The sequence below is a fragment of the Selaginella moellendorffii genome, unplaced genomic scaffold, assembly GCF_000143415.4.
Source record: "Selaginella moellendorffii unplaced genomic scaffold, v1.0 SELMOscaffold_31, whole genome shotgun sequence".
NCBI classification, from domain to species: Eukaryota; Viridiplantae; Streptophyta; class Lycopodiopsida; order Selaginellales; family Selaginellaceae; genus Selaginella; species Selaginella moellendorffii.
This window is the reverse complement of record NW_003314292.1, coordinates 785938-798481: the sequence shown is the minus strand read 5'-3', so window position 1 is coordinate 798481 and position 12544 is coordinate 785938. Positions and strand designations below refer to the sequence as shown.

The 12544-nt window shown below is 42.0% G+C and overlaps 3 protein-coding genes across 3 annotated transcripts; all 3 read left to right on the top strand.

Moving 5' to 3' along the window:
* The first annotated feature begins 8820 nt into the window (after positions 1-8820).
* On the top strand, positions 8821-10297 carry LOC9649523 (two-pore potassium channel 1). Its single transcript, XM_002976638.2, has 2 exons — positions 8821-10015; positions 10096-10297. The coding sequence occupies exons 1-2, from the start codon at positions 9087-9089 to the stop codon at positions 10247-10249; spliced, it is 1083 nt and encodes a 360-aa protein (XP_002976684.1). The 5' UTR covers positions 8821-9086; the 3' UTR covers positions 10250-10297.
* An 11-nt stretch (positions 10298-10308) lies between these two features.
* LOC9649522 (40S ribosomal protein S18) lies at positions 10309-11246 on the top strand. Its single transcript, XM_002976637.2, has 4 exons — positions 10309-10397; positions 10453-10613; positions 10802-10990; positions 11055-11246. Exons 1-4 carry the CDS (start codon positions 10395-10397, stop codon positions 11158-11160), a joined length of 459 nt encoding a protein of 152 aa, XP_002976683.1. The 5' UTR covers positions 10309-10394; the 3' UTR covers positions 11161-11246.
* A 130-nt stretch (positions 11247-11376) lies between these two features.
* Positions 11377-12199, top strand: LOC9649149 (putative ripening-related protein 1). Its single transcript, XM_002976636.2, has one exon. The coding sequence runs from the start codon at positions 11439-11441 to the stop codon at positions 12132-12134; it is 696 nt and encodes a 231-aa protein (XP_002976682.1). The 5' UTR covers positions 11377-11438; the 3' UTR covers positions 12135-12199.
* The last annotated feature ends 345 nt before the right edge of the window (positions 12200-12544 follow it).

Sequence of the window (12544 nt, the reverse complement as noted above, 5' to 3'; positions counted from 1 at the left end):
GGCATGGCCCCAGCAAACCATGATGATTTGAGCTCATGATAGACATGGTCCATATCACCCAGCACATGCACCTATGTTTGAAGTTCACCAAAAAATCCAGTCAGAATATTACAAATACCTTATAGGTGTTTTCAGCTTCAAGATCATCAGCAATAAATATGATGTTTGTAGTGTTAGGCGTTTGATCTACACCAGTGATTGCCGCAGCAACCGTTGAAGAAGTATAAGCAGAAGCATCCACTGCAAACTGACTCAGTGGAACAATGTCTGATGGTCTAACAAAATCAAGCACTAGAGGAGCCTTCTCTGGCCATACTCGAACATGTGTGGCCATAGAAATATCTACTAAGAGACGATGGAGCCCCAAATGATATTTCAGATTTTTAGCTCTGACTTTGTAGTGTTGAATACACAGCCAGTTAGATGGCTTGAAAAGGTGGTTGTATTTATCAGCAGCGTTGGCTGCCATTGAAGCTGTTGCAAGGTGCATGCCGTAGCTATCAGTGAAATCGATATTAAGGAACCTTGATGTTGATGCCATGCTTGTTGAGTAGATCTCATGTTGGAAATCATAACTATCGTACCGAGATAATACATATATAAAAAGCGGCTCACCACCTGAATGGAGCTGTAGATCCGTAATATGAACACATGCATATTGTGTTTCCTCAGAAGAAGCAATCAAATTCCATACGCTAGGGTCTTGAATGCTATATAATTTACGCTTAACTAAAAAAGCCCATTACAAACTCTAAAAAAAATTCTAAAATTGAGTAGTACCTCCTATAATCCCACAGGGCACTTGGCTGTAAGTCTATGTCTGAGCACTTGGATTTGGCCACAGAGAAGGTTTATGAAGCAAAAAAGCCAAGTGCCAGTACCTGCTAAAATAACAAAAGGACTTTGGAAATGTAACAGCTATAACAGCTGTTTGAAGTCTTCTTGTACACCTATTTGTTAAGCTGTAAAGCACTGTATTGGGATAGACTAAGTACCTAAAGCACTAAGTTGTGTAAGGTGCTCAGATCCTGGAAAGAAAAGTGATTAAATTCTGGTTTATCAAGATAAACACAAACCTGGTTCACTGCTCTCTCCACCCATTTCTACATCACCTAGAACTTGTTGCTGCTGTGAAGAAACATCATCTGGCAATGGCTGGTAATTGTAATCTACATGATCTTGAGACCCCACATCAGAATCACTAGCTACCGCTGCCATCGGAGAGGGCAATCCTGAATGAAGCAATTGATTAACTTTGGGTTAATCACAACCGTTGGCCCAAAGGCCTGCTTAATTATTGCCACGTCATTAGGCATATGCAAAAACTCGCAATAACTATTTCGCTCGATGAAGGCGTCCAAAATGTATTCCAGCTTCTTATCTTCAGTGGGAGCATCAGCAGATGATGATAATGAGAGGCAGATGATCGTCGTGGATGGCTGGCTGGAGTTTGAGGCCGTAGCTCGAATTGCTGTGCACATCAAGGAGAGTGGATGCGCTGCTGCTGGAAAAGACCGATGGCTTCTAGAAAAAGTTCCATGTAACTGATTTGAGTCAGGCTTGATACTAAACTGCACTCCCAGGAAATCTTTGATGGTCGGGAACAGCAACCCTTGCATGGCAAATAGGAAAGTTTGTAAGATCGACTTCTTTCTTTTCCAGCTTCATAGATAGATACCTGGTGAGTTGAATCTACAACTCCTCCCAGCTTTATCTCCTATAGCAAGGACATGGCTGCTTGCATCCCCAGGTCCTTTGGAAGCTGAAGCTCGGATGCTCCAGAATGCGTAGCCACGCACTCGGAGCTTAAAATGCAGCCGGTGGTCGTTTCTGCCACCAGTGAGATCCCATAGCCCTGAGATCTGTGCCATGAAAAAGGAAGCAAGATGAAAAAAGCTTACCTTGCAGCACAAAATCATGGAACTTACTTCCTGGACTCCGAACCAGTGTAGTGATCAGTAAAGATGTACACATCGGGGAGCAAGTGATTTAGCACGCCACATTCGATTGGCCATATGAGGTGAGACGCGTGTGGAGTAACTCACTCCTCGGATACATTTCACCATGCCCTCGTCCACCCATGTAGCAGCCTGGCGAAGGATTCTTAGCGAGGAGAGAAAGAAAAGAAGAGGAGTTTCGAGAAACTGACCGTGAGGCTCTTGGGGACAATGGGAACTTTGAGGACGACTTCACTGCCACCCAAGGGAGGAGCTCCGCGAGCAGCAACCTTGAGTTCTAGGCCTTCGATTCGAACACCAAAGTGCTTAAGCATTGGCAGTGTTGCTGTGCAAAAGGTGTCGGCGCAGGGATCCCTGCTGTCATTCGTAATGCCTGTCACAGGCCACAAAGAATTCTTCCAAGAGCAAAATCCTGCTACTACTGTCTTCATCCCTTGGAACACACGAATCGCGCCTCGCAAGCTGCCACACGCAGCATACATGTCAATCAGCGCAGTAGACACGATCAAGCTCGAATCCCAGCCAGCAGCAATGATTTGGGAGTGGATTTGCTTACCCACCGGAAGAAATTGCAATCCACAGCACGCTCCAAGGGCTGCAACCTACTTGATCCTGCCCGGAGTGATGCCCTGGAGCAGCAATCTCTGGTCAACACTTTGCATGTGCCACGCGTCGCTAGGCCTTCCTCTCCCACCACGCGGCTTGGCCACCTCCCATTGGCCGGGAGCAAACATCAGTGCAATTATTCTCAAACACGTGGTTAAAGAAATAACCCCTTTACAGTTACCCCCTATCAGACGGCTATGATTGGCCAGATCTGGTGGCCCACAAAGTTCGGCGTTTGCTCCTTATCTACTATAGTAGTAGATGTTCCTGTTTCTTATTTTAACTTCTAACTAAATAACCACAAAAACATAAATTATTTATTTTAAGAGAAATTTTATTTTATTTTAACAAGTCCAAAATAGTAATCTGTTGCCTAGTGTGTTCCACTACTATTAATATAGATTAGCTGTAAGTTTAAATCTAAAAATCATAATGATTTATAGCTATATTACAGTATATGTTTTATTTTTGCTGATAATATTTAGTCATAACAGCTTAGCAGCTCTTATTGTAAGAGATAATCGTAGTAATCTCTCATTATCTACAAAATTATTAATTTTAAGAGCAATAAGAGAGGCTATAGATCAAATAGATGTTAATGCTCCATTTTACACTGGATATACAAGATACTATCAGAATTATGGAATTAGGATATTATTATCTAGTATGAATTCGGAAATATCTCCTCCTAGCTATCAACTTCTTTGTAGTTTATTTCCAAATTACACTACTCCATGGGAAGGTTTGACATTAAGAGCTGAATTTCAAAGAATTTATAATAATTACATCCGTATTGATGATGACATAATTCACTATGGTATTACAGAATATATTTTAGGGACACTAAGTATTGAATATGTAGTTGAAAATACTTATATTCTAAGTATACAAAAGATAAACTATTTAAGTTATTTAAATCAAAATAAAGATTGTATGTGGAGGCGTACATGCATTAAAAGTACATCTAATTTTTCAAACTTTTCTAATTTATTAAGTGGAGAATTTCTGCAATCTTTAAATAAAAAATACTCATTACATGTTCAACTAAATTGTAATGTTATATTATATAAAGAAACTATTACCATATGGCAGACTAATACAGAAAATAAAGGAACTAATTGTTATTTAACAATGCAAGTTGATGGTAATCTAGTATTATATGATGAATTTCATAATGTTATATGGTCATATAATATTTATTGGAAAAATATTTGGAAACCAATGGCATTATGCGTTGAAGATACTGGTCATATAAGTGTTTCTAATATTGTTGAGCAAACTTCAATATGGAGGGTTCCAAAATAATTAGAAAAACTTCACATGCTTCTAGGTTTCACTAAATAATACTAATATTTATATTTAATAATATATTGAATATTTATCAATTAAAAATGAATAGTTACTAAAATATTTTATAATACAAGAAGGCTAAACATATAGTATAAATATTATGACTGAAAATTTTATTGATGGTAATACTGATTAAATATTCTATCATAAAACTGTAAACATGAAATTATTACTTAACAAATAGTTTTAATAATTACTTTGCTCTGTCTTGCACTTTAATAATTACTTTGCTCTCTCTTGCACTGGCTTGGCAAAATCCATTGTGTATTGAGACTAGTCCTTCAATATTGCTGGATGATAGCTTACTGTGTCTACCAAACACCCTCACTATCACACCCTTTGTGTTAGTCTCATTTCGGTCTCAAATGCTATTTATGGAAAGTGTCTAGATTCACTTATTTGGCATATCTACGGAATGTAGAGGTCGGCCTGAACATAATTGTATTCATCCTGTGTCCAAATTTGTAATCTAGGAACATTCCATATTTAGTAAGTTTTGAACTTGTCCTAGAGACTAACTCCTGGTACTAAGGGAGGTTTGGGGTGAAAGCCCAAAGCATGTGTTCCTTAAGGAGGAGGGGGGGGAGAGGGGCATAGGGGGTTCCAAATGTATAGTAGGGATGGTGGTTGGAATGCATGTCCAACCACCTGAGATATTAGTTTGGCTCCCATTAGACTGTGTCACTCTTTATTCTGTGTCTGGCTTGGGTTTAAGCCCAAACTCCATGCTACTCTAGTCAATGGGGTACCCTCCTCCTCGTGTTAAACCACTGGTATGCCAAAATTGTGCCACACTCCATCTAACATCATTTTGCATGTAGGTGCTGGATATGGGGAGCTGGATATGGGGGGTTGGTGCTCTTGGGATTGTACTGGACCCTTATTTCGTAGTGCAATGGACTTAGAGTTCAACTCCAAATTCAGGTGTGCTATATCATTGGTCACACTACTCACATTGCTAATCTCTTGGATTGTTTAGAGAAAAATCATTAATTCACTAAGCTAAATCTTGCTTTTGGGTACTGCCTAGTACTAATGGCCGAAAAAGATATTCATAAGATTGTTTTTTGTACACCATTTGGTTTGTACAAGTTCTTGGTAATGCCATTTGGTTTGAACAGTGCTTTAGCAACTTCTTAGTGAATGATGGACAAAGTTCTTTGCGATATGCCAGAGGTGAGTGCTGACTTCATTGATAATGTCTTGATCCACTCGAAGGGGACATGGGAGGAGATGTTCATGATGTTTGTAAAGTGTTGGATTGGCTACAGGACGTTGCTTTAAAGCTAAAGCAGTTAAAGTGCGTGTTTGGGTCCAAGAACATGACTTATTTTGGGTATTGTATTGCTTGTGAAGGTTTGTAAGTTGATCCTAACAAACTTGTGGTTGTTTTAAAGTTCCTTACTCTGAAGTGTGTGAATGATGTACAACACTTTCTAGGCAAGGTGCAATATCTTGACTGTTTTGTGGATCATCTTTTTAATCACATCATACCATTGCGAGTGTTGTTGAAATCATCAATATTATTTTTCATTTGGATTGTGGACTATGAGCGGGCAGTCATGGATATCAAAGAGCTATTGACGACTCTTCCAATTTTGGTGTATCCTGACTATACTTGACCTTTTATTTTACATGTGGATGTTTTTTATATTGGTTTTGGATGTATGTTGATGCAAGAGAGCCCGAGTGTATGTGATCAATGCCATCCCATTGTATATATCAACCATACATTATAACCGACAAAAGTGAACTACCTCAAAACAAAGAAGGAGTGTTTAGCAGTGTAAGCAACCAAAGGGAACAACTTGAGAGATGATCCATGGGGTTCAAATATAAAGGGAAAGGACCCATGAATAAAAGTGCACCCCCTTTTCCAATCGGTTAAGGGTCTTGGGATATTTTGGGGTTAAATGTCCTTGGGTTTGAATAGTACTAGGTTAGGTGACCTCCCGGGAAGTCCAAATTTAGGAACTTACAAGCAACAGTCTGGGGTTTAAAAAAACTTCATGCATATCTACATGGTTCTCGGACGTTACTAAAATGTGATTATGTTGCCGTTATTTCATTATTGAAGCGGAAGAACTTAATTGATCGTACTATTCTATGGGCTTTGAAACTTCAGATATATAATTTTAATGTTGTTCAATCACTTAGGGAGTTTTATGGCTGATGCTTTTTCTCGAGCTCCTCTTCCTTTTTTGTTCTCTTCTCATGTTTTTGACAAGTCTATTATTCCAGCATTTGTGGATTTTCTAGACGAGGATTCTATGCCATCAGCAATTGTTATACTTGACATTCAGTGTCCATAAGGTACAAAGCAAGATCTACCTTCTCTTGATGAGGTTTGCAAAGCTCAAAAGATTATAAATTCGAAGGCTTCAAGATGGGTTTGAGAATTTTATATCACTTGCTGATAACTTGCCATTCCGATATTTACATTCTCAATATCATCTTGAAAATAGCCTTTTTCATTTTGTGGGGATGGATTCTAATGATCATTTATGGGTATGGTGCCTTCAATCTTTATTCCATGGTTTCTTGATGCTTACCATGCTTCTTCTATTCTAGGCATATGCTTTAGAAGGATGGTTGGAGTCAATTGCAATTTCTCATTTGTTTGAGTTTGTGGTATTTGATTTTACAAAAAAAATTTCACAATCAATTACTGGTAATGAATATATTATTATTGCTTCTAACTACTTAACTCATTGGGTGGAAGTTGGTGCTCTTGTTAGCACCTTTGCAATTTCTATTAGATACTTCCTCTTTAATTGAGCAGTATTTTAACATTTTTGTGCGAAATGAATTCTTTTGGATAATGGTCCCACATTTATAGTAGAAGCATTTCATGTTTTGATGTCTCACTTGAGGATATGCCACATTTTCATAAGTGTTTATCATACACAGTCATACAATTTTGTGAAATGGCTCCTTTGGGTATTCAAAGGGATAATTGCGAAGTACGTGAACTTTCAGCATTTGGATTGGAATGGTTATTTGCCATTTCTTTGGTATACATATGTCATAGGGGTGTAGAGTTTTGTTGGTGCTTCATGTAAACAACTAAAGGGAATGACTCGAGAGGCGATCCATGGGGTTCAAATATAGAGGGAAAGGGCCCATGAATAAAAGTGCACCCCCTTTTCCAATCAGTTAAGGGTCTTGGGATATTTTGGGGTTAAATGTCCTTGGGTTTGAATAATACTAGGTTGGGTGACCTCCCGAGAAGTCCAAATTCAGGAGCTTACATTTGGTATCAGAGGGGTCTCGGGTCCGACTCTGTTGGTTGGTGAAGGGAATCACACCACATGTTGATTAACATCTGGCTGGTCCAGTTTGCTCCCGCTGGGCTCGACCCGAGGGGTAAGGTGTCAAGAGAGCTGTGGCTCTCAGCTTCCGTTTACGAGGGCGTGAACTTGCAGGGAAGTGTGGTGGATTGTAAGAAACCAAAGGGAACGACTCGAGAGGCGATCCATGGGGTTCAAATATAGAGAAAAAACGCCCATGAATAAGAGTGCACCCCCTTTTCCAATTGGTTAAGGGTCTTGGGATAGTTGGGGTTAAGCGTCCTTGGGTTTGAATAGTACTGGGCTAGATGACCTCCTGGGAAGTTCAAACTCAGGAATTTACACTTCACCATATAAACTCCTATATAGTCATGATCCAATATTACCAATGGAGCTAGGTTTACTTTTGTAATTACCACAAGCTACCAATACTAAATTGTGGGATTAGTATTTGGCAAGCATTTTTCTATTTGTCTAAGCAAAGTTTATTGAACACCTAAGTTGCGTACAAGTGGGACAACAATGGCATTACAACTTCTATCATCATCCACTTATGAAGTACAAAATGGATGAATTAATGTTAGGCCATTTTCCCTATCTTACGAAACGTGGTTTATCGAAGGGGCTCCTTACTCAGTGGAAAGGACCATATTAGGTGTTGTGGCAAGGTGAACCACAAGTTTATGAGGTTTGGCATGATGTTTAGCATGCTAATCCTTCAAAAATTATGCATATGCAACAATTAAAACATTTCATACGAAAGGATCAAGAACAACTGATACCACCTATAAATTTACTAATGCTTCCTTTTGATGTTCCTCTAGATCCTGGCCCATCTATGAGAAAACTTTTATAGTCTTCTATTATTTCGAGAGGAGGGGATAATATGAGGTCCAAGTGTATGACTACAATGCCATATACTAATATTAGCGTAGTGGGATTTTAGTAGGCATCATATTAGTTTTAATCTAGACCACTCACTTTTGTATATAAATTAGAGTTTTTGGGCTAATTGATATGCATTTTTTTTGTATTCCCTTTCCATATTTTATACACTCACATAGTTAAATTTCTAAAATTATTAAAGTTGTTGAATTATTTTAAACTAAATTACTATAATCCTTTTTTTCAATTTGATTAGCTTGGGTATTTTATATGTAAAATATAAAAATCTTTTCAGCCTCTTATTAAGTCTTTAATATAGTGCAATATTATAGTTGTATTGTTAGTTTAAAGATTGAAGAAATTCTCCACTTAATATATTAGTAAAATTCGAAAAGTTATAAAATAATTTTTATTCTGTATTCCACAGAAACAGAACCATGTCATGATACAGCATTCTATCGAAAACCAGTTGAGCACCCACAGTCGAGCACATAGTCTTTTTTGGAGAGAGTGCCTCAACTTTAATAATCCACAATAGGAGGATGGAGTTCTAGATCTTTGGAGCTTACAATATTGAGCGTTGTTGTGGTTTGGCAAGAATGTCTCTTGAAAGGCTTCTAGAGAAGGGCCTCAATCCTCCTCTGGGGCTTGCTTTTCATTTGTGAATTCAAGTCTCCATCCAAACCTATTTTACGAGGTGATTCTTTCAAATGTGAGAGTTTCAAGAGGTATGTTTGCAATGTTTTTGGCAATGTTAGCCTTGGCTTGTTTCCATTCTATGACACCAAGCTTAGCATTAATGTTTGCATCCAAGACTTTGGGTCGAGGCTCACTCTAGATGAAAAAGTGGATGAGATGGTGAATGCTTCTCACACGACTGGCTTTTTCAACAACGGAGGGTCACGGTGCTTGAAGTACATTAGAATCACAGCCGCAAAGTCAAATGAACATGATCCATTTGATCGGAAAATAGGTTTGGGTTGTGAATTCACACAGAATGCACAGCAAGCCCAAGAGGAGGCCATCCAAGCTCGAGATCCTTCTCCAGGAGCCACTCCTGCAGGACCACGATGAGGAATCGGCGATGCCCACCATCTCAAATTGTGGTAAGCTCCGAAGATCCAGGAGCGCTCCCTCCTCCGACTGTGGAGCGATGAAGATGAGGCCCAAGAACATCTCCCCAACGCCCGCGTTTGGAATGACCACCAAATCCTACTCTCCAGGCAAGACCGCGGCTCTCATTCTCGCGCTCTACCTCGCCATTGGAATCCTCTGCTTCGTCCACGTCAGGGACGAGCTCCATGGAACCAAGACCCTGAGCTTCGTCGACGCCTTGTACTTCTGCGTGGTCACCATGACCACCGTCGGCTATGGCGACTTGGTTCCAGCCACAGCGACGGCCAAGCTCATGACGTGCCTGTTCGTCTTCGTGGGCTTCGCGATCTTTGGATTGCTGCTCGGCAACGCTGCAAACTATCTGGTGGAGAAGCAGGAGAGGCTGCTGGAGAGAGCGATCGAGAAAAGAGAGAAGTACCTCCATCACAAGAACACCGACACCGATGCGAGGATCCGGAGAGTTCACTGCAAGGTGGCGGTGGCGGCGGGGCTGGTTTTGGTGCTGTTTGGAGCCGGGATCTCGGTGTTGGTGAAGCTGGAGGGGATGAGCTTCCTGGATGCGTTCTACTGCGTGACCGTGACGGTGACGACGCTGGGCTATGGCGATCGCAGCTTCACTAGCGCCGGCGGGAGGATCTTTGCGGTGGTGTGGATCTTGATGAGCACGGTTAGTGTTGCGCAGTTCGTCCTCTACATCGCGGAGCTTGTCACGGAGGGAAGGCAGCATTCGCTCACCAAGTGGATTCTCTCCAGGAAGATCACTTACTCGGATTTCGAGGCGGCGGATCTGGACGACGACGGAGCTCTCAGGTGGGCTGTCTTATTTCGAAGCTTTCCAGCGTTTGCTAGTAAGAACGACTCGTTTGATCTTGGTGTTCTTTGTTTTGCAGCCTCACCGAGTATATGGTGTATAAGCTCAAAGAGATGGGCAAGCTCGAGAAAGAGGACTTAGAGGCGATTGTGAGACAATTCCAAGAGCTTGATGTGGATAGATCTGGAACTATATCTCTACAAGATATCAACTTAGCACAGTTTGGTAGCTAGAGAACACCTCTACTAACATATATTAATAAGAGAAAGTTTTGCCCTAATTCTTAAACAAAGTGTTAGGGTTTTTGGAATTAGGGTTCTTCAGCCGCCAGTAAGAGCAAGGGATCTCGGGTCGGGAGCTGAGGCGCTCGGCGGCAAGATGGTATGATTCTTGTGTTGGGTGTTGAAATAATCCTCCGGCGCCTCTGTTTTGGCAGTCTCTGGTGAGCAATGAGGAGTTCCAGCACATTCTTCGTGTGCTCAACACGAATGTGGACGGGCGGCAGAAGATTATGTTCGCGCTGACTTCCATCAAGGGAATTGGGCGCCGATTCGCCAACATCGTCTGCAAGAAGGCGGATGTGGACATGAACAAGAGGTATGTTTGCCCTTTCTTTTCCTCTTGCTCTGCTGGTGAGCTGAAAGATCTTGTTTTCTCGTCATTTTCTTCTATGGATGACTATCTTCCTTGATCTTTCGGATTGATTGATTGAGCTTCTTCATTGATTTGAAAAAAAAAATCTGTGCTTATCATTTTTCTTTGTTTCTTTCTCTTCCATCGAACAGGGCTGGTGAGCTCACTGCTGCGGAGCTCGAGAACCTCATGGTGATCGTTGCCAACCCCCGCCAGTTCAAGATCCCCGACTGGTTCCTCAACAGGAAGAAGGACTACAAGGACGGGAGGTACTCGCAGGTTGTGGCAAACGCGCTGGACATGAAGCTCAGGGACGACCTCGAGAGGCTCAAGAAGATCAGGCAAGCCGTTTTTCCCTTTCAATCTCTTGGGGATGGATGGATTGACTTCTTTATTGTTTGACAGGAACCACCGTGGTCTTCGTCACTACTGGGGTCTGCGCGTCCGCGGGCAGCACACCAAGACCACCGGACGCCGTGGAAGAACCGTGGGAGTCTCCAAGAAGCGATAGACAGTATCCTCCATGGCTTTGTACGAGCATCGCTTGGTTCTTCTCCTAAGTTTTTGACAAATGCATCCTTATTTTCTTGCCGAGAACTCTTTTATTTTCTCAAGAAAAAAAAACCAATGTAGAAATCCGAGAAACACTCCAGTCAACTACCATTGACCTGGTCAAACCGGTGCCTTAATGACTGGGATGCTGCTCACGAAGATTCCCCAAAGTTAGAGAAACCAAACTTTAGTATATATAATCACAGCAAGACATCCATTCATTCACAAAGCATTCAAATGGCTTTAAGAATTGGCTCAATTGTGCGTGTTTTGATCGTCCTCTCGATATGTTCTCGTGATCTTCTCGTCGAGTCCAGGGGATGCGGGCAATCGTGCTCCACAAACGACGATTGCGATGGTCAGCTCTACTGTGGAGGGGGGCGCACTTGTCAAGACGATCCGGATTTGGGAACTCACATCTGCGCTGGAAGTGGCGGCGGCGGTGGCGGTGGCTCAGGAACTTGCCAGCAGAGTGGAACTCTCAAGGGCAATTCGGCCCACCAGTGCGGCGAGTGCTGCAAGGCCAACACAAACTATCCGATCTATCGATGCTCGCCCCCAGTCTCGCAGAGCACCAAAGCAATTCTCACTGTCAACGACTTCCAAGCTGGTGGCGATGGCGGAGATCCTTCGGAGTGCGATGGGAAATTCCACTCCAACACCGAGAGGGTCGTGGCTCTCTCAACCGGATGGTATAGCGGGGGCTCCCGGTGCTTGAAGTTCATCAGTATCACAGCTCCAAATGGGAGATCCACCACTGCCAAAGTGGTGGACGAGTGTGATTCTACAATGGGCTGTGACAAGCCTCATGCTTGGCAGCCACCATGCCGGAATAACATTGTGGATGGCTCTGATGCTGTGTGGAAAGCGCTGGGCATTAGCTCCAGCGACCCCCTCTACGGTCAGATGTCCATCACCTGGAGAGATGCTTAACAATGTGAATGAAATCTATATAACAGTAATTGGTCAAAAAGAAGAATAAAAGCTGCCAAGACGTTTGAAAGAAGTTGAAGCATTGGCCAATTCTTACAAGCACTGTTATAGTGGAAGTTCTTTGACCTATCTTTGAGGCGCATTCATTGCGACCCCGCGAAAGCTATACAAATTGTTTATCATGCTGGTAGTTGACTCTTTCTCTTGTTGACTAGAAGTGTTGACAACCATTGACTGATAAAGTTTTACCAACATTGACTGGTTTTCGATCATGGTTTCGTGCACGGTGGATTGCAGTCGACTCCGAATCAAGCTTTGGCTCGCCACACAACGTCGCAGTGCTGCGGCAGGCCAAAGTGGTGGGGATGCACCTCAACACCCCCAGGCTGTCCCCAGCTTCACGATCGCAA

Coding starts and splice junctions, on each gene's coding strand:
- LOC9649522 (XM_002976637.2), top strand. Junction 10,614..10,801: donor GATGTGGACATGAACAAGAG/GTATGTTTGCCC, acceptor TCCATCGAACAG/GGCTGGTGAGCTCACTGCTG. Junction 10,991..11,054: donor GAGAGGCTCAAGAAGATCAG/GCAAGCCGTTTT, acceptor ATTGTTTGACAG/GAACCACCGTGGTCTTCGTC.
- LOC9649149 (XM_002976636.2), top strand. CDS start 11,439: ATGGCTTTAAGAATTGGCTCAATTGTGCGTGTTTTGATCGTCCTCTCG.
- LOC9649523 (XM_002976638.2), top strand. CDS start 9,087: ATGCACAGCAAGCCCAAGAGGAGGCCATCCAAGCTCGAGATCCTTCTC. Junction 10,016..10,095: donor GACGACGACGGAGCTCTCAG/GTGGGCTGTCTT, acceptor TTTGTTTTGCAG/CCTCACCGAGTATATGGTGT.